This window comes from Sylvia atricapilla, chromosome 2, assembly GCF_009819655.1.
Source record: "Sylvia atricapilla isolate bSylAtr1 chromosome 2, bSylAtr1.pri, whole genome shotgun sequence".
Classification (NCBI taxonomy): Eukaryota; Metazoa; Chordata; class Aves; order Passeriformes; family Sylviidae; genus Sylvia; species Sylvia atricapilla.
Window position 1 is genome coordinate 105,121,525 of NC_089141.1, and position 20,659 is coordinate 105,142,183.

A 20,659-nucleotide genomic window follows, 5' to 3' on the forward strand; every position below is an offset into this window, starting at 1 on the left:
ACTCCATATTTGCTTTATTGTCTGAATTAGAACAACAGTACTGATGGTGAACAAACAGGGTTTCAGAAAGAACTTAATTACTGTCTAATAATACAGTATCAGACCTCTCTCTAGTTTAGCAAACAAAGCAGCGACAGAAAGATGGAGTCAAATAAACTCAGCTGAGGAAAAATGTGAAGGTTTTTAACTCAACCTTGCAGTAATTTACCAGGAGATGTGGATGACTGTTCATATGTGGAAATTAGAAACCGGTCTTGGTTGGTTTGGTTTCATCTGGGATTTTTTAATTATTATTTTTGAGAGAGGTGTGTTGCAGTTCAAGCAGAAAATAAGCCAGAAAGCTGAAAGAATGACTTTATAGAGCAGGTCTGACTGGATGACCAGAGCAGCATCTTCTGACCTTACACTGAACCACTACACTAATTCTATGCATATCTCAGAGACAACATATTGCTGAATTTTCAAAGTCAGCTGAAGGGTTGCCATATAACAGGCAAGAGTTGTAACTGTTTCTGTATAAATGTTTCATATGATATTTTAATAGCCCAGCAATATTTGTGTACTTGTTTGGGGGGTTCTTGTTAATATTAATATTTTTGGCAAGAAAAATGAATACCTGGCAAAATGTTTGTCAGTGATATCTGGATTAAAAAGGAAAGTGGAGACCATACACTTAGAAGTTCATGGATGTCCACACCTCAGTAATTGCTACACAGCTTTCTCTGCTGTTAATCTACTATCTCCTGCTGTTAGATGGATATCCCATACATTTCTAGCCCAAATTACTGCCAAAGTACCCTGGGCAATGTATATCAAAACACTATGAAATAGCCACAGACTTGAAAGAAGCAAGGCTACCCTTAGAGAACCCATGAAGAAAGGCAAAATTTGAGATACTGCTGTTTGGGTCAGGAACCAGGCAGATCTGAAAATGCCAAATAAAACTTCCTCATGTTAAAATTTCTTCACTGACAGACAGTATTTCATATCACCCATGTTATCCTGCAGGGCCTCATTTTTATACTGAGAGGATACGGTTGCACTAAGAGTTGAAAATCATCCATCACTTCCTGGGATTCAGGTCTACTTATAATAAAGATTGTGGCAATACAACCATCAAAATCATGACATTTGAACATCCAGGAGTTAGAAAATGCACATCCTTAGCTGTGGATTTTTATTGACAGAGGAAGAAATATGGCTAAGAAAAATAAAGCTGATCAACGTAAATTGAAAACAGGACCAGGAAAATCAGGGCATTACACAGTCAGTCATACTGAGAGAAGTTACTGATTGAAAAAAAAAATTACCAGCATGTAAAAAACAATCAGACAGTAAGAGCTGAACTTCAGCATGTCATTGGTGAAAGGTTCTCCTGCCATGGCTGCATCCACTGACTGTGGCTGTAACACCCACAGCTTAGACTCCAGTGCTGGCAGAGGCTGAACCATAAACAGAGCTGCTCTGTTAAGTACTTCAATCTTTTTTTACCATGCCATAACGTAAACAACTGTTGTACATTTCCTTGGCACCATTTTGTAAAATTGGAAAGTCATGATGATACCATTTAAGTTTGTGAAGTATGAATACTAAATCATGCAAAATAGCTATCAGAATGAGGGTAAACCCAGGTCAAAGAACGAACCCAGGCAGAGTCAGACTGTCAAGCTTAGGAAACCAGAGTTGTAAAAGACACAACATAAAATATATTCTACATGCATGAGAAGCTGGCACACTGCAAACCTGGAAGTGTTCCAGTGTTCACAAGTAGTAGAGGAGTCATGACTTTCTTATAGATGTAGATTTCATGCCTTCCCATGAATACACATGAGTATTTCATAGATCCAGTCAACATATTATGCTATTATTGGAAATTATCAAGTCAATGTGGTAAAAGATATTCAACATAAAGAACAGAGATCTATCCTAATACTTTAAATTTCTAGCCTGGAAATATGCATTTCAATGTCGATTTATTTGGACAGTTTCTTAAATTCTAAAAATATATATATTTGACAGTTTATAGAAAAAAACTGTAATTAAGGATGAAAATAATGACTGAAGCAAACAACTTCAGAGGTTTGCACCTCAGCTCAGAGGCTTTCTAGATCCTGAGAATGAAGACTACTTTCTCTACTCTTACTCAATACATACATTTCTTACGCATTGAGAAATGAGTTATTAAAGCTCAAGTGTGATTTTTGACATCACTGCTAAAAATTAATGTGCTTAACTGAGGGTGCAGGTCCTAATTGTGGCACTACAGACACTAAATTGTGGCCAAGAAAATTACAAAGACAAATCATAATGCCATAAAATATATTAGGGTTTACTGAGCCATACTTTAATTCTTTGAAGTAAATGTAGAGTTATGATAGCAGAATGACCTGAAAAAAAAAAATATCAGCAGGGAATGTATTTTACAGTAAATGCTGTTGCAAAGTACATTATGCTTTCTGGGACTGAATACTGAAAAAGTTTTTTTCTACAATTTAATAGTGTTCACATTTTTCTTAACATTTTTGATGCTTTTTAAACTGGCATTTGTACATACTTTATAAGCTGAGAAGTTGCCCAAAGCTTCAAATGATACAGAATGTTCCAGGGATTGTAGGATTACAAAGTCACCTCTATGTTCCTTGGTCACCACAAGGTATTATTCCACATGGGTGACCCAGTATCATGCTGGACTTGTCCAATCTCTTTATGTCTGTATTTTATATTCTTCTGTTTTTTAATTGCATTACTGGGAAGTAGGAAAGAGCAGTCCCTCTATGTACATTTGTACTAAACTTAGGATTCAAATGATGCTTAATACCTGCATCTGGAACCATGAACTATTTAGCCAATGAACATTAATTCCTTTGGTTGCAAGAGTCTTTAAATATTGAAAAGTTTAAAAGTAACTTTGGACCCCCACCATCAAGATGGCCAGGGCAAAGGAAGACCAACAGGACACTATTGGATGGATCCATGGGTGGTGACTATCTTCTATTTACCTGTCTATGTCTCATCCTCTCTCTCTCCCTGCCCTCTCCTATTTCATTCTGTCTCTTACCTCAAATCTTACAGTTAAATAAAATCTTTATTATTGACTTTGGTTAATGATCATGTTTGCACCTTAATTTGGGTAGAGACATCTCTCAATAATTAGATCTTAACAACTCTTATTTTCATGTAACTAATTTTCATCCTTCCCCGATTTTTTTTTATGTGGTGACATAAGTAATGAACTAAAAAGGGAGAGGGCATCTGCTCAAGTTATTCAGCTTGATCACCCATACCATTAAATTGTGAGCTTGGCTTCTGATATGGGACAAACTGTAAGGTTGGAGGCAATATCCAGCCATGGTCAGGGATTAGCATGAGCCAGACATGCAGCAACAGGCACTTTGGATGAAACTGTGTTCCTGGGGAAGTTGGGATTGCTGCTGAAAGGATGCAAGCTGAGCTGCACCACTTAACCTCCAGGCCAAAATATAGTCCTGGGCACTTCATAATTACTAGTAGAGATGTAGTTTTAAGAGCTATAGGAGGGATTTTAATTGCTCTACCTGTCACCAAGGCCAATTATGTATTGTGTCTTCGAAGTGTTACTTTGAGAAGTTGTCTGTAACAACATGCAATAATTTTGCCTTTGGTTACACCTTTTTTACCCTCATAGAATTACTTTTGTGCCACCATTAAAGGTTAACTCTGCTGGAGGTCTTATTTAATTTTTCTCCTACATAAATTTAAGGGACATCTCATATCTTTTTAATTGCTTATTTTTGCAGGTGGAAAAAAGGTTTGAGCAGGTTTTGAACTGGTATTAATTCACAGAAGTGAAAAATTATAAGTGTGAGTTGTGAAAGTGAAATTCATGGATATTCTCCTTGATATATATATATATATATATATATATATTATATTGATCTATATAATTCATATATATATATATATATATATATATATATATATATATTATATAGATCAATAATATTTGAAAGGTTAAATCAGATTATTTTATAAGGACCTGCATTTATTATACCCCTTGGTTTAAGGAAGAAAATGCAATCATAGTTATCAGGTTATAGTTGCATGCCAGAGGGAAAGATTGCTATGGTTTTGAGAGAAAGAAATCACTGTATTTTAGAAAATTCTTTCAGAATATTGATAATTGGCATTTTAGATGCACTTTAGTTCGTGCATCAAGTTTAAATTTCAGCTACCACAAATTTCTGTAATTAAAATTTCCTAAATATAAGTAAAAATGCAAGAAACTTCTTTAAAATAGGCATATTACTTCAACATAATATTGTTGACTAACTAGCTAAAGACAGCCCAGCCATCTATTTAAAATAAACATATATCCATGTCCTCTTTCTCTTCTACCTATCCAACCCCACATGTTCTTATCATTTATTTCAACCTGGTTCTGAGGTCAGAAAAAATTTAATACTCAAATAAATTTTGTGGCCTTCAGAAATTAATATTATCCTTACAATACACAAAGCTTATACCTACACATGTTAATTTTGGAACTCTTTTCCTGAAAAAACAACTTAGAAAACAAAAGAGTCAGGAGAGGACTTAATGGCAGGCAAGAAAGAAGAACTTTACTTTGCAGGCTTAAGAGTATGAAGAACATTGACAGAAATTTCATAAATGACAATGTCTCAAATGAAATTAAAATTAAAATTTGAAAGCCATTACATCAAATCCTATAATCAAAATAGTCTGGTTTTCCTGAGGACTTACATGAACCTGGTCTTTTTCACTCCAGTGCTATATTTACAAGTGTGATGGTCAGTTTTAAATTGCTTCATAGCTTCCAAGCTTTTAGAATGTCCAAAATGATTATTTGTAAAATTTTGCATTCAGTCTCTTTTCTAAGACTATTATCACTATGCTTTTCCTTCTACTGGTGATCATAAACATCACTCTTGTTTCTGAGAAAAGAAGTTATGAAATCCTATAGGATATACTTCAGTGTTGTCTGGATATTGGTGAAGGCATTAAAAAGGTTGCAAAATAAATGTTGAATATTTGTACAGCTTCTGGGAATACCAGAGCAAAAGACACATCCTTTCCATAGGTAGCACACACATCCTTACTTTTTTAAAGTAAGCAATTAAAAAAAAAATAAATTGTAATTAGGATAGCAGCTTAAAAAATATACATGAATATAAATATTTCAAAAATTATTCAAGAGAGTGTGTATGTCCAGGCTTGACCCAGTGTAGGACAAGCAGCACATTAGCATGGGTCTGAATGTTTGAATTTGAGTGTAAAATTCAACACTGTCAAGAACAGTCTTGACTGCTTTCCTATTATATCTACTAATTCTTTTGGGTTTTGTAATTATTAATGGTCTTTGCCTAATCTTAAAAAAAAGTTCTGAGGATGTAATCTGCCTTCAGAGATAGTAAAGAATCTTAAACTAAGTTTCTCTCTGTCAGAAAAAATCTACAGTCTGGATAAACCTAATTCAACATTCTAAAGAATTTAAATCTATGTCTTTTAAAAGCAATCCACATAGATAACATGCAGATATGGAGCAAATGCACTTCATATGATTACAGTCCTTATAATCCTTAAAGTCCTTATAATCACAACTAACTGATCTACAACCAAAACTGCCTCTTGTAAAGGTCAGCCTTTACAGGAAAGTGATATAAATTTAGCTGTGTAAGAAATATGGTGGAGTCTTTCTCAGAGAGAAAGGGTATTTGAGTTTCTTTGGAGCTCTTCATGGCCCCCCTCACCTCTCAGGACATGCATGATTTCCTCCCTCTATTTCATATTTTCAGGAGTACAGATTTTTTTTTTTTTTTTTTTACTTTTTTTTTTTTCCTGTTTTTTCAACCATTTTTCAGAAATATTTTGAAATAGTCACATCACCACAAGATGGAAGAGCCAAGCAGAACATTTCACTCACAATAAATACGGAAAACAACAGTTCTAAAACAACAGTTTTATAATTTGTAGAAATTTAGCCCTATTTTAATTTTATATAAAATTCAATGGTGGAATCATTCTAGAAATAAAGGGACAAAATAGAAATATATGTATATATCATTTCAAAAGTTTTGTTAAACTGCAGGAGATAAGGACTTTTAGTTTTCTTGAAACCAAAATTCCGTCAGTCACTCAGTACATATAACAACATTTGCAAAAAGCTACACTAATTTTATCTTTTAGAAAGGGAATGAATGCCATTGCTGAACTCATTCTGTCAATTATAGGACTGTAACAGGACTTGAGATTCAGTCTTTTATATAACACTATTGTATGGCTTAAAAAGTTTTTGGGCATTAAACAAGTTTCTTAGCAGAAACTAAAGTTAACTTAATAAACATACTCTACAAAACCACACATGTTCAGGAGCAGGTATTGTTCCATTTCATGCAAGACAAGAAAAGTTTTGAATATTTAAATTTTTTCATTTTCCACTAAAAATTGCACCATCAAATTGATACAAAGCTCAGTGTCTTCTCTTTAATATTCACCTATGTGAACAAGATGCTGAGCTGCTATAAACTATAACCTCAGAGATTTTGATTATCTATTACACTTTAAATATTTCGTAAGTTTATTTGAAGACCATATACGCATAGATAAAAGGCAAGACCAAAAGGTATACACCCAGCAGGCCAGTTCATTTTAGACAGTATTTTTTCAGCTTTAATTTCTCTGGTCTCAGTCAACCCATATACAGGCATCTTCTCTATACCTAAACATCTATCAAAGATCAGATTACAAATATTTTTCTCAAATACATTAGATAATCTCGTTTATTGATTCTGGAGCATTACCTGTGCAGTTAAATATCTTTCCTTGCAATATCAGAATTGCATTATGGTCCTAAATATTCTGATTTTTGTGTCATAATAATTTTAATGAAATAGCTTTAATGATTCAACATTGATATTATGAATTTAAGTTCACTTTATATTAAATTTTGATGCAATGACTTTTGGGGCTATTGCTTCAAGTATATAATATGGCAAAAAATAGTAGGTTATACCATTAGTTCTAATCTGCCCTCTCACTGGAAATCATTCAGCAGAAAAGAATAATGGTTTCCTTCATTCATAGAGCTTTGAATTTCTGGGAAACTATTGCCTCAAAGTTACATCATTAATAAACACTATACAGTTGGTGCTGCAACTGAATTTTTGACCACTAAGTACTCCAATGCTGTTTTTAAAATGGAGGAAAATTTACCTTAATATCAAAGGCTCCTGGCTGACCCACTTTGTTGTAAAGCTCCAGCTGGTTCTTGACAGGCGTCACCCACAATATCACCTGATTTAGTTGTTGATCAAGTTCAACAAAATCCTTTAGCAAAATCTCTATTTCTTTTTGTTTTTCTGGTAGCTCTTTGGACACCTGGAGAAATACCAGAATACATTGTGTTAGTTAAAAAAAACAGAAACAAACTACAAAACAATTTAATGCTACACGACATACATTTATATAAAATGTTAAAATACAAGTTTTATATACTTGAAGAAGGGAAAGAGTATAGACCCAACATTCACATTATTATGGCAGGTATCTTTCAACTCAGTTGAAACACAGTCTGTCCTAAAAAAAACCCAGTAAAAAACAAAAACATACATGCAGAAACCTAAAATAAAATTTAAAGAAAACAAATCATACCTTAGCATCAGGCTTTTCAGTATTTTTAGTTTAAAAAAAAAAAAAAGTTATCTCAGAATACTAAATTGTTTTAAGGCTCAATTTTTAATCAGGAAAAAAATTGAAAACATGGAATTGATCACTTCAGTTATAGCTAACCTCTCTTGACACCTTGAATATATATATTTATAAGCATGTATTTTCTTAAGAGGTGTTTAGAGCTGCCAGTTGGATCCATATATGCATAAGCAGATGCACATAGTGAAGAAAAATAATGAAGAAATGTATCATCAATTCAGATCAGGCAACTCGGTCCTCTGATTTGCATTCAAAGCAGTCAGATTTTTAACTAAGCACATTCTTCTATGCCAACAATATTAGGAATTAAGAATCAGTGAATGGCACAGTTCAAATCCAGTTCTGAAGCATTTGGAGTAACTGTAGGAACAGGCTGGCAATAAATAAGCCAACACAAAGCTCCATGCTGTCCTTCCCAGAATGTTTTCTATAGCTAGAGAGGTGAGGTGTCACAATGCTACACAATGGGCAACATTGCAAACATACACTAGGGGAGAAACCATCTGCACTTTACACACACACACACACACACCAAAAAAAAAAAAAAAAAAAAAAAAAAAAAAAAAAAAAAAAAAAAAATTAAATAAATAAATAAAGCAAGCAAATACAGGGCTTGGGCAGATACAGAACAAGAGCAGTTCTGTAAAATCAGCCAGGGAATATTGTTAGTTTTCCATATAATGAAAATTAAGGTGTCCCAGTGATCATTTTTTAAGCATATTTTTTATCAAAGTGGCCCCCTTAAAAGTGGCGTAACATGAGATTTCTCAGACACACAATATGAAATATACTCCTTGTACGGTTAAGCAGCATTAACGGTATAGCTTTACTATCATATTGCCTGGCTACAGAGGTATTAGTACCCCGTACTTCTAATCCCTTATGACAAAATTTTTCAGAAGATAATAAATCCAAACTCAGAGTCATGTAAGCAATGAGTGACACTAAAACCAAAACACCACCTGCTGGGAGAATGCAAGGAACACAACTGTCTCGTGACATTTATGTTTCTTCAAAAATTTGGTGTGAGAATATTGATTTTTAGGTTCTAAAATAATCCCTCTACATAATCTCTGCATGTGATTTTTTACACTGTATGTAAGGGGTATTTGTAATTCAAGAAATTGATTTGCCATCTATTACGTTGCCTCCCATGTTCGTTACAGCCACCTCATAATATCCTATTTAATAGAGACTAATCCATGAAGCAAATTACTTTTACTATCATCCTAATCTTTTAAATATAATTAAATATCTGCTTTTCCAGAATGGCCCCAGAAAAGAAAGAAAACAATTAAAAATGCATTCATTTCCCTTATGTGTTAATTCAAAATTTATGCAGACCTTGGCCTAATTTCATACAAGATTGGTTTCATCTATCTTACAACTTTTGAATGTTAATCTCTAATGTTTACTAGCTTTAATATTAATATAAATAAGTTCCACAGAAATACAACTGAAAGCTAAGAGGTAGTCATAGGCAAATAAAAATCCAAGCTGATTTTTGAAGACCTGAAATTTAAATTAATCTGCTTACAATCAACATTAATTAAGTGTTTTGGGTGTAACACAGGAGAGAGAAATAAAAATTTTTAGAGGTTTTGGGGAGAAGAAGAGAAAGGGGGAAGTAACCAATAATATACTAAGGCATATTCCATCCAGCACAACAGAAGATGAATGATTAGGTTTTGGTGACAGGCTGTACTTCAACCACTGTTTTCAAAATGTTTTTTTTAATCTCACCTATGAAGAAAGGTAAACTGTAATTTAAGTAAATTCAGCCTCTTCTTACAAATTGTCTCCTGCTCGAAAATTATAGCACAAATACAGGATTGTAATATTTTTAATAAAAAATAAAGAAATCTATGTAAATATGAGACAGTTAATTACGTATGGTAATACAATCTAATTTTACCACAGAGATAAAAGGAACAAGAGCAAATAAATAAAGAACTTTCACCAACTCAGGTTAGGGCTAGAGATAAGCATTTAACAAGGCAATTCCTTGTAAAATCCAAGTAATGTGTCACATGCCATTGTGTGGGAATCAGAGCCCTAGATTCTGGCTATCAGGGATTTCATTTGCTAGCTCATTGTGGTTTTTTGGGTTTTATTGTAAGCTCTGGCATAAAGCTGTCAAGCTGGCTAATCAAATTAGAGCCTGATGAGTTTAAGGTAATTACAAGTCTGCCTATCAAGCCAAGGTACTGTTGCAGACTCTCTCTTGGGGGACAGCTTGTTTCCTGAGCTAATTCTGCAGCTCACCAGAAGCATAAATTGGAAAACCTCCATGGAGTAATGGACATGGACATGATGACTGGCTGTTCAGATTCATGTGCTTTCTGTGGCAGAGCAGTACACGTGGAGATGGGGCCCTCCAGAATCTTCCCTACTGTTTTACTCACAGTCCTTCCAGTTTATTCTTCACAGCTCCAGGAGCTGCACCCCTGAGGTGGGATTCCAATGCTGATGGAAGCCACAACAGTCCCACAGCTGTTGTTTCTTGGCACTTTGAATGAGTTCTACAAGTTCTTGGATTCCTCCAGGGATGAATGATCAGTAGCTAGTGTCCCACTTCAATAATCTCTTTTACGTTTTTGCTTTCGGCCCCATCCTCCTTTTATTCACTTGTTGTCTTGGGGTAACCATCCAGCGTTTGCCAGCTTTCATTCCCTTTGGTATCTTTTGTCTTTCCCTCCTATTTAAGAAACACTGCTAAGTTTCATGAGAGGATGGCTGAAGCTCTTTTCTAAGAGTGTCAACCAATAGGAACAATGGCCATAAGGCAACAACTGCAGTAAAATGAAAACAGGGCAAACATGAAATACTTTCCCCAAGGTCTGCCTAGGACTGACATGGGCCTGATGAAGCAGTGTTACAGGCTGGCAAGCAAGACAGGGTGCAAATAAAAAAAAGAGTTCAAAAGATAACTTCAGTTGGAACATCCTTCTAAAAATCTGGATATCACTTTCAGTACAAATTAAGCATTTTCAACTTTGCCTTATTTCACAACAGATCAACACTGACAATAAACCTTGGTTTGCAACCAAAGACAGAAAATAAATTTGCAAGTAGAAACACCAGAAGTATGGATTATACTTTCAAAGACAACAAATCTGAGTTCAACATCAAAGGACTATATAATTTCAATATTATGTGCCAAAACATTAAACTCAAAGCATGTGGTAACATCTAAAATTTTGTACTTTAGTTCAAGAGCTAATTAAGTACAATTAATTGGAAGCTTAGTGACAAAATAATAGAAAAGATTTAAGCTCAAAATAGTAAAACAGCAGAAGAGCTTAATTTTACCAACTGAAACTGGTCTTCACAATATTACATTTTATTCTAAACTGAAAATATCTGACCATTTTCCACTTATTAAATTTAACTTATTTTTAATTTTGCTCTTTTCATTAAAACACACACAAAAAAATCCACAAAAAATTGCCAGCACAAAAAAGGTAACATCTCTCAGAACATGAGAATATCTGAAATACGAATAATTGCATACTTTCAAAACCTAGGTCTTCATCTAAGTATTTTAATTTCTTCTTATGAATTCTAACATTACTTGCATTGTTTGCTTCTGTTCTATCTGAACCTGATGTCTTGCATGATTTTCCCACACAAGTAGCCTAAACAACACAGTACTATACTGATTCTATCCCTACCCCTATCTGATTAACTTGGTGCAAAGCCTTACCTAAGCTCATCTTGGAAGTTTAGATCTCCTTGATCGTTTCCCTTGCTCCAGTTTTCCACTGCTATTTCTCACTTGAGCCTTAGATAGCTATTTTTTCAGTCTGCACACAGTTTTATGCATGTACTATGGGAAGAATTAGAGCTCTACTGATGGAAAGGAATATCAGTTCTTATGATAAAAGGTATAAAGGGAGGAAGGATTTTTCATAAAATATGCCACCTGATGTAAAATCATATTCTGTTTGCCCATTCTATTTAATTCTTATGAATATCCAGAAAGCAGATTCAATTAAAGCAGTATCAATTAAAATAATGGTTGTTGAGTTACAGCTCAATCTTTTAACTCGAGAACAATGTTCAAAATGAAAAACTTAAAACTAATTAGGTAGCGACGGTAAGTAAGAATAATCAAATCTTGGGGAATAGTTTTGCACAAGTCAGAAATGTTATTGCAAATGAATTAACTTGATGAATTATATTACTGGTAAGGCATCACTACTTGTAAATGTATTTTGAGTGACTGATGCCTGATTTCAAACATCAGTTTTCTCTCACAAGTCAACCTCTTTCCCTGTTAACCTGAAATGACCAAAGAGAAAATAATGTAGTTATTACCCAGCTGTTTGAGAATATAGAGGAGGACATGCATCTCTCCAACCCGTAATTAAAAAAAAAAAAAAAAATTCTTAGTGGTAGGCAGAGAGCAAAGAAATACCAAATTCCAACAAAAAATACCTCAGTTTCTTTCCTGCAATGCTAAAGTACACCTTTCTCTTGCTATCTGCCTCACCAAACTCTAACGGGACAGCACTTATAAATGGATCTTATTTTGAGGAATCTTGAAGTGGATTAAAATTTAGCTATCTCAATATGCATAACGAAATAAGCTGCAATAGACATGCTCAAAAGTATGCTGTGAGATATCTATGAAAACTTCCAAAAATGTTATTTTTTTATGCCCCCCTTGGGAGAGTCACTTGGATATGCAAAGCACTTCATGAAAATTGCCTTCAAATATAGGATAACTGATAGTGTCAGTTAAAAAAAAAATAAATCCAGAATTTCTTGCATAGAGAAAAATATGCATTCTGTATGAAGAATTGAGGAAACTCTCTGAATGAATTTCTTCGATTACTAAATGTAAATCAAGCAGCAGCTTCTTCTTTACCATTCCATTTCTGAAAAAAATGCAAATATTAGGAAAAGAAGAGACAGTGACTGACTACACTGCAATCAGCCAAGAGCATAACTGGACTAAAACAGGTTTGATGTCATCCAAGGGAAGACATGGATAATAAAGAAATAACTGAAGTCATAACAACTATTAACCGAACACTTCAATCCAGACTTGCTGATAAATCATAACTGACACTTCCATAGCACTTGTACGATGATTACATGAAACAGAAATTCTTACAGCCACTGTTCAGAAAGTCTGATCTGCTCAAAATCACCATCCCTAGAGCATGTACTAAAGAATGATTTAAAATGGAAGAGGGAAAAGTTAATTTATGTGCATCATTTCTTCATGAAAAACAATCAGTGTAAGAAAGACTTTCATATAAGTTTAGTTTAGGATGCCATTTAGTTAATTAACTGAGGCATTTGCATTAGCAAACTCAATATTGACTTTAAAACAAAACCTATGTAATTCTTTTAAACTCATGAATATTTATGAGCCATAGTGTGTCTGACAAAGTTGCAGTAAAGAATGTATTATTAGAGGAAGATTAAAGCAGGCTACTAAAAATATGTACAGAAGATTTTATTTGCTAAATATAGAAAAATTTTATTTGCTTTGTATCTAGCATTTCATGTTTCCTTGCAAGGCTCCCAGGACCTGACCTTAGCAGGTGTTTATTTGGTCTTGTTTTTTTAAAAAAATTCTCAATAGAATATTTTTAATATTTTCAACTTCCATTTTTATTAAAAAAAAAAAAAAATCTCTTTTTTCCTCATCAATGTAGAAAACTAAAGCAGTCCAAAGAAAACAATGCCCTAAACAATTTTCTGCTTCATCTGGCTGTCTAGATTTTTAAAAAGCAAACAAACATATTCCCCCAGCCCAAAGATTTGCTTTGTTTTTCTTTCATGGTAATATGATCATGTATATCACATTCTTCTGAATATCTGTATTTTTATATGTAATACTTGTAACTACTTATCATTCATTCTGCTCTCCACTCTCAGCAATTCTCCTTTGTCAAGGACATTTTTGAGCATGAGTCCCTCCACCTTAAATCTCTGCTAAACAATCTAGTCCAGGAATTCTTTATCTTTTTTTCCTGCTCAGTTTCTGAAATCCAAAAGCAGCCACAAAGGCTTTAGAATCTAATTCCTTCAGTAATTTTTAATGAAGGATATTCAAACAGGAAAATTATTTTAAAATAAACATAAAATTCCCTAAATGTCCTTTTCCTGGTTTACTGCAGAAAATACCATATAAATCCCTCAGGCTACACACAGTTCTGTGAGGGACTGCAATGGTTAAGGGCTTAAACTTAGGACTTTGCCCATTATGGCAAATTTGTATGAAGAAACTGTGGCCACCAAAGCCCACTCCCCACATGAATGTGCTTCCTGATGGAAACGGGACTGTGAGCTCAGCCACCTGATGGGAGCTTGAGGTAAGATAAAAGTGACACTATTGTCCAATTATCTCAGGTCTAGGGAGAAGTAAACAAGGCTTCGCAGAGAAAAATATATCCACAAAGAAAGCCAAACTCAGCAGCTGTGCTAAGAATCAGCTCTGGATGGGTTCAGGGTGGGAGGATGAGTTTTTGGGTGTGTGACAAGACTCCATCTTCCCTTACACAAACTGGCTCAGTTGTAAAATGCCCCACTCCAAGAAGGCCATATACACAGGACATTCATGTGAGAGGTATTTGAGGAGGTGTCATAAACCTTCAATGACCCCCAAACTGTCCCCAAGATTCATTCCTGAGGCCTTGCACCAGAGGACTGAACATGATGGAAAGTGATGCAACAGACCCAGAGTCTGTTATGTGCCAATCTTCTCCCTTGGGAGGACACCTGAACATTCCCACCTGCCCTGAATGTGTATTAATCCATTGAACTCCGTGTTTTGTGGGACCCTCACCAATGAGGAGACCAGAATAAACAGATCAACAGGACACTATCAAGATTCACAAGGAAGCTTTAACTGCAGTGAGGTCTTTCCTTAGTCCCCTCCAGGCTGAACAGACCAAGGAACCTCAGCCCCTCCTTACACAGTTTTCCCTCCAGACCCTTCACCATCTTCAATGCCTCCACTGGAAGCTCTGTAATAGTTTAATGTCTTTTCTGTATTGTGGCACCCCAAACTGCCCCATACTGGAGGTGAGGCTGCCCCAGAGCAGAGCAGAGGGGACAGTCCCCTCCCTTGCCCGGCTGGCCGTGCTGTCCCTGATGTCCCCAGCACATTCTTGGCCCTCCTGGCTGCCAGGACGACACTGCTGCCTCAGATTCAACTTTCCAGCCACCAGGACCCCCAGGTCCATTCCCACAGTGCTGCTTTCCAACATCCCATTCCTCTGTCTGTACATCCAGGGCTGAGGAAAAGTTTAACTTTGTTTTAAACTATTGCATTTGTGGGAATTTTAATTACCTAGGCATGTTGCTATACAGCCTACAGGTCTATATAATTAAAGTATAATCTTTATCTTGTAAACAACAAATAGTAAAACATTGATTTTAGGCCCCTCTGGTCTTCCTTAATAAAGATGGATGAAAAACCTGACAGACAATGGCAGTGTCTGTCTGGGAACTGAAGTTTTAGAAAGCCCAAACCATTGCCATTGATTGGTGTGCAGTGGTATCTCAGTATTGTTCACTACAAGTGAAATCTTTTTCAGATGCACAGAACATTGTTGTAAAAAAAATGTGTAAGGATTTGCCTGAAGTTACTTCTAGGATATCTAGTAATTCAGCTGCACCAATATTACCTCAATGTAGCTGTCAGCACATATGTATTGAAAATCAGTACTTCTTACATCCAAAGTACTTGGCATAACTTTTAAATATGTATGATTAATATTTTCTGGATTTGTATGGCAAACAAGAATAATAAGGAATTTTAAGATGGTCAATAAGATAGTATGATATATATTGTATATATACACACATATATGTATTTAATCATGCTTTTATGGCCTCACCGGCTAATACAGCTGCATGACTTGACTTTATTTCATAAATATTTTTCTTTGCTTAGCTTTTAAAATTTTAATTAATACTAGATGCTAGCAATACACAAATTAAAAAAAAAAAAAAAAAAAAAAAAAAGCCTATATATAGTTGTTTCTTAGAGCTGGTCACATTTCCAGGTTTGTCCAATGAACATTTATATCAAATTTCTTTTTGCTGTATGTGAGGCCCTTTTTCAGTATGGCTGATGATAACTTGAATGGGAGCTACACTTAATTAGCAATCTATGACAAACTGTAGCAGACAATTTAGCATAACAAAAGATTTTATTATATTTAATGGAATCACTCATTAAATGAAAGTAAATTCAGGAAAATGTCAACTTTCTGATCCCCAAAATGCCAGTTATACTACTCTTATTTCAAATTTAAAGAACAGAAATCAAACTGTAGCATTCATTTTCCAACATATTTTCCCCTCCACACTACAAATAACAACAGTAGCAATTGCAGAAATTCCAACTGTGAGCTCGGATTAAGTTGCACTGACATGCTGGAAATTTTATGTCATTGCAGGTAATCTATGAATAATTTCTACTCAAGGCAAGTTATAATACATGAACTATAACCTTGTTATGACTTTGTGTTCCTGCACTTTTGGGCCCATCTGTTTTTCTCTCCACTTGATCAACCAAGCTAAGACAACATACGCCTGTTCTGGTGGTACAGAAAATGTTCACAAATTATAGCCATGTCACTCCACTCTAATTTTTATCTTGTCCACATAGCACAGCAAATTGATTTGCTCTGGCAATAAACAGTGAAATAGTCTCTTCAGTGTCTAGTAATTAGAACTAATACTAGTAGACAAATTAAAAGGCAGCAAAACAAAATGTCTCCATCAGGCACTTATAATAACCTTCATAATACATACAGTAGATGTTGTGAAGACTAAGGTGGATAAATGAGGAGAATGCTGATTTTGGCATCCAGCTTACTTTCAGATAATTTAGCTCATCGCTCTTGGCTGACACCAGACCAAGAATAATATTAAAGAGTAATAAACTCCTTCCAGCAAACCTCTGATTCCATGGTTCACTGGTCTCAGACCTAATCTATCAATCCATTTACTGCACAGTAAAAGGTAAGAAACCCATTACAGATCTGTTACATGCCATGGCAGGTGGTATATGACAAGAACTGAATTCATCACAAACTCCAGTGCCGAGTACCCTTTTGTATGCTTTGAAGCACTAGGTGATTACCTTACTTGGCTATGATAGCAGAAGATACTTTAAGCTTTGAAAATAAATGAAAGATTCTTGATGTGAAAGCATAAAAATGGTCATAAAACACTTCATTTTTCATAATATTAAGACTTCACAAAGATACTGCTATTTCATTTTTACAAGAAATACTGGCTTTGGAGAGTGTACAATAAATAAAACCAGCCTAGAATTTAAAATTCATGCCTTTCGAATGTGGGCTTTAATCTTCATTCTCAGCTTAAACTATACTGTATTAGGTAACAGCTTATTAGAAGCACTATTTAATAAAGTTGTATAAAGAAATGTGCTGTTAAAATTATTACTATCCAAAGGAAGAAAAGCTTTGCATATCTACTCTCAAGGTCATCAGCATGTGATATAAATATCCAAAAGCAAAGACAATTCTGAAATGAGAGCTAAAGAGATACTTTTATGTGACTGCAATTCCCTTCATACTAAATTTCTTTTCTAGGTTATTTCTATTGCTGTAGGGCAACAGTTTCTGTGACTGTAAAGAAGGTTTGAACATGACTTATTTCAAACATCTCACCTTGAAGGTGAAGACTCACAGGTGTTGTCCCTTATTCCCCTGCTTGCCAGATCAAGGCAAACCCAAAATTTGTAACAACTTTTGCAGATATTTGGCTACATTCTCAGCTGGTGTAAATTTTCCAGCTTCTCTGAAGTAAGCAGACTTACTCTACTGCACAACAGATAAGGACCTATCTAACATTATTTATGTAAGTGACATGTACGTTTCATATCTTGAAAACAGTATCATCCTGCAAAATGAGATAAATCATAAAGAGTAGGTTGTTACATGTTCATTTCTAGCAGGGATGCCAGACAACAAAGCATACGGTTTGAAACAAAGGATTACAGGATACACTCTTAAGAGGGGGTGGGGAGACAGAAAAGCCCCAGAGAAATTTCTCTGTGATAATGTTTGTCTGCTGTGCTTTGAGGAACACAAAAAATATATTCTCATCAAAACCACTGACTTCAGAATCATCCTCAGGTGACCTAAGAAGTTAGGCTGATATAAAAGTGCCCATCCTGTGAGCTTTGGCTCAGAGTAAATATCTGTGGGGTTTTTCCAATGCTTGCTACAGCTGAACCAAGAGAACATTAAGTTCCTTTATCAGGCTGGCAGAGTTTCTTTCCATGATTTAATTTTTAATTCAGATCCTCAATTTTCAGGGCAGAAAGTGAAACAAATAATTGAGGTTTCCTACACAAATCATGAATAACAGCAAAAATATTCAAAGAAAAAATAATTATTTTTCCCTTCAGTATCATTGGAAAAAATCTTACTGAACCCCAAAAGAAGCTTCTAACTTTTTGCTTTGTTTTGTTTTCTACATCTGTCAAGATCACGGATAAAGCAGAAAACCTGAAAAAGAAAGCACCTTCAGAGAAGGTGTATGGATTTGAGTATTGTAATTTTCAAATTAAATTTCAGTTCATTAGAAAAAAAAAAAAAAAAAGACATAAAAACCCACAAAAAAACCCAAACCACTTCATTTTTCAGATTCTTTACATTCTGAGACCAAGGGACAATGAGAATTCAGTTTTATACATCTTCATGAGTAGATAATAGAAATAAAAATGATGCAGTTAAGTAATGATCTCAAATGGAAGATTACTTTTCTTCGTTTAGCCCCTTTCAGTAGTAAATGAAAATTTTCAAGTAAGATATTCCAAGAATAATTATCTTGCCAGACACATTAGATCTAGGAGACATAAATTATAAAATTCAGTAAATTGTAATGATTCACTGAATAGTAGTTTTTGTCTCCCATATTTCATGCAAACCTAAGTGCTTTCAACAACATTCATGATTGCTTTGACTGCAACAACATTCCTAAAACTTTTTTGCATCAGCCAGGAGAAAATGAAAATTCCAAGTTTTTAGGTATATGACTAATCAGTAAAATGCTACATTAAGTGACAAATTGCAGATTTTCTTAAAATATATTTATGTAATCTGACTAAAAGGAAAGTTTTTTTTCCTGGAAACTAATTCTATCTTTTTAAAATCACAGCTTAGGTATTAACACTATCCCTAAATTCAGCTATGTACATGCTTCCTTCAGCTAGTAGATAACACTGTTTTGATCTTGAAGTGTTCAAATTTCTTCTACATACATTGATTTCAGAAGCCTATTTGTAGAGAAAAAGATACTTCTGTCCAACCATTGAAATAACGTTTTATGTGTCCAACCTGGAGTTTGTGAATGTGATCAGTTTTTATTATCCACTTTTGCCTGAGTCATTAGCTAATATTCTGAACTTTGCCAGACTTCTCCTTTTAGGAGGAAACCAGTAAGAGTAACACATCAAGTTCCTTTCATTTGTCAGATCTGTGCTTGAAATTCCACTGTGTTTATGGAAATGGAAACAAAAAAACAAGGATGTATTATTCTTGACCAGAAACTCTACTTTGCCATTTCAGTAAGGTACTCAGGAGATTTTTCTCATTCCCCCCATTCCCCCCCGCCCCAGGAGCACAATGAATTGTTGAATTGTTCCTTTTTGCCCCAGCATCCTGGTAACTTTAACAAACAGGTACCACAGGTTAATGTCCTTGACTCTGACTTTGCAATCAATCTCAATAGAAATCCTTCAACTGATTCAATCCCTCAACTGATTCTACCTTGATCATTTCCAGGCAGGCTAATTTATACCTTGGGCAGTAGTCCTCAGGACTATACTTTCTATCATTTCTACCATGAAAACACTCAAATTATCTACCTCTCTTTACCAGATTTGCTATTCTTTTTCATCAGTTTTTGACACAAGAATACGCTATTTCAGGAATAAAACAGAACAGTTCTCCCCTCTTTCAATCAGTATGGAGATCCCAGAAAGCAAACGATGTGGTACTTTGCTACACAAAAACCAGAAGTGAATGCTCAAGGCTGGAAGAAGCGTGGTGGAAGGTGAAACAGTGGTTGCAGTGCCCACCTTGAGATTGGCAACAGGAGAGATTTAGGAAGTGTTTCCATAAAGAAAATCAAACATTTACCTCTCACACACCTGAATCACAAAGCCAGGAGTATCTGCTGTTCCAGCAAAAGCACCAGGCTACAAAAATGATGCTGTGCATTCCACCCTTAAGTAAAAGAACTGTAATTTAGGGAGTATATTTGAATGCAACATCATCACTCTAGTCACTAATGCTCTTGGTTTGCTATCACTGTTTCTCACAGCAGCGTATTGTACCTATTTTTCTTCCTCAGGTTCATTATGCACAAAACTGTCTCTTCATACAGAGAAAAATTATACATACCAGAAAATATATAATGCAAATATTCATGCAGATTAAAATTTTATATCACAGTTATATCGGTAATATGTCTAACCTTTAACAAACGATGGTTAGCCTCCTTCAGTGTACTCTCCAGCTTATGCTTTTTGTCTGGGTTCAGTGATGCACTTCCAAGTGCTATTCCTCCAGTTTCATTTAATCGTTTCAGTATTCCCTTGTGGGGCGGCAGCTCTCCAACTCTTAACTGGAACAGACAAATACAGCAGTTAAGATGAACTGTGGTAGGATTTTCAGCTCTCTTATCTTGACCCTTATTGATTTGTGTATCAGCCAAAGGAATAAACTCAATTCAAGACAAAATAACTGTTGCTTTCTGAATGTAGAAGGCTAAAAAACACAAACAACCCAAAAGAGGCTGCATTGGTCAATGAAGTCTACGTGACAAAATACAGGGTTTCTCAGGATATTAATCACTACTATTGCATTATAAATTCCAGACCTGGACAGTCAATACTTCATGCATATCAATTTTAATAATCTTGTAATATGGTATGGAACAAGCATTT

General features: G+C 34.9%; 1 protein-coding gene across 9 annotated transcripts in view; it reads right to left on the bottom strand.

Moving 5' to 3' along the window:
• Window positions 1-20,659, bottom strand: part of DMD (dystrophin) — a 978,823-nt gene that overhangs the window by 357,291 nt on the left and 600,873 nt on the right. For all 9 annotated transcript variants that reach the window (XM_066314017.1, XM_066314023.1, XM_066314021.1 and 6 more), the window contains 2 exons: window positions 20,188-20,337; window positions 7,210-7,374 (listed from right to left, as the gene is read on the bottom strand). In XM_066314017.1, the coding sequence (XP_066170114.1) occupies window positions 7,210-7,374; window positions 20,188-20,337 (315 nt within the window). The remainder of the gene's footprint in view (window positions 1-7,209; window positions 7,375-20,187; window positions 20,338-20,659) is intronic.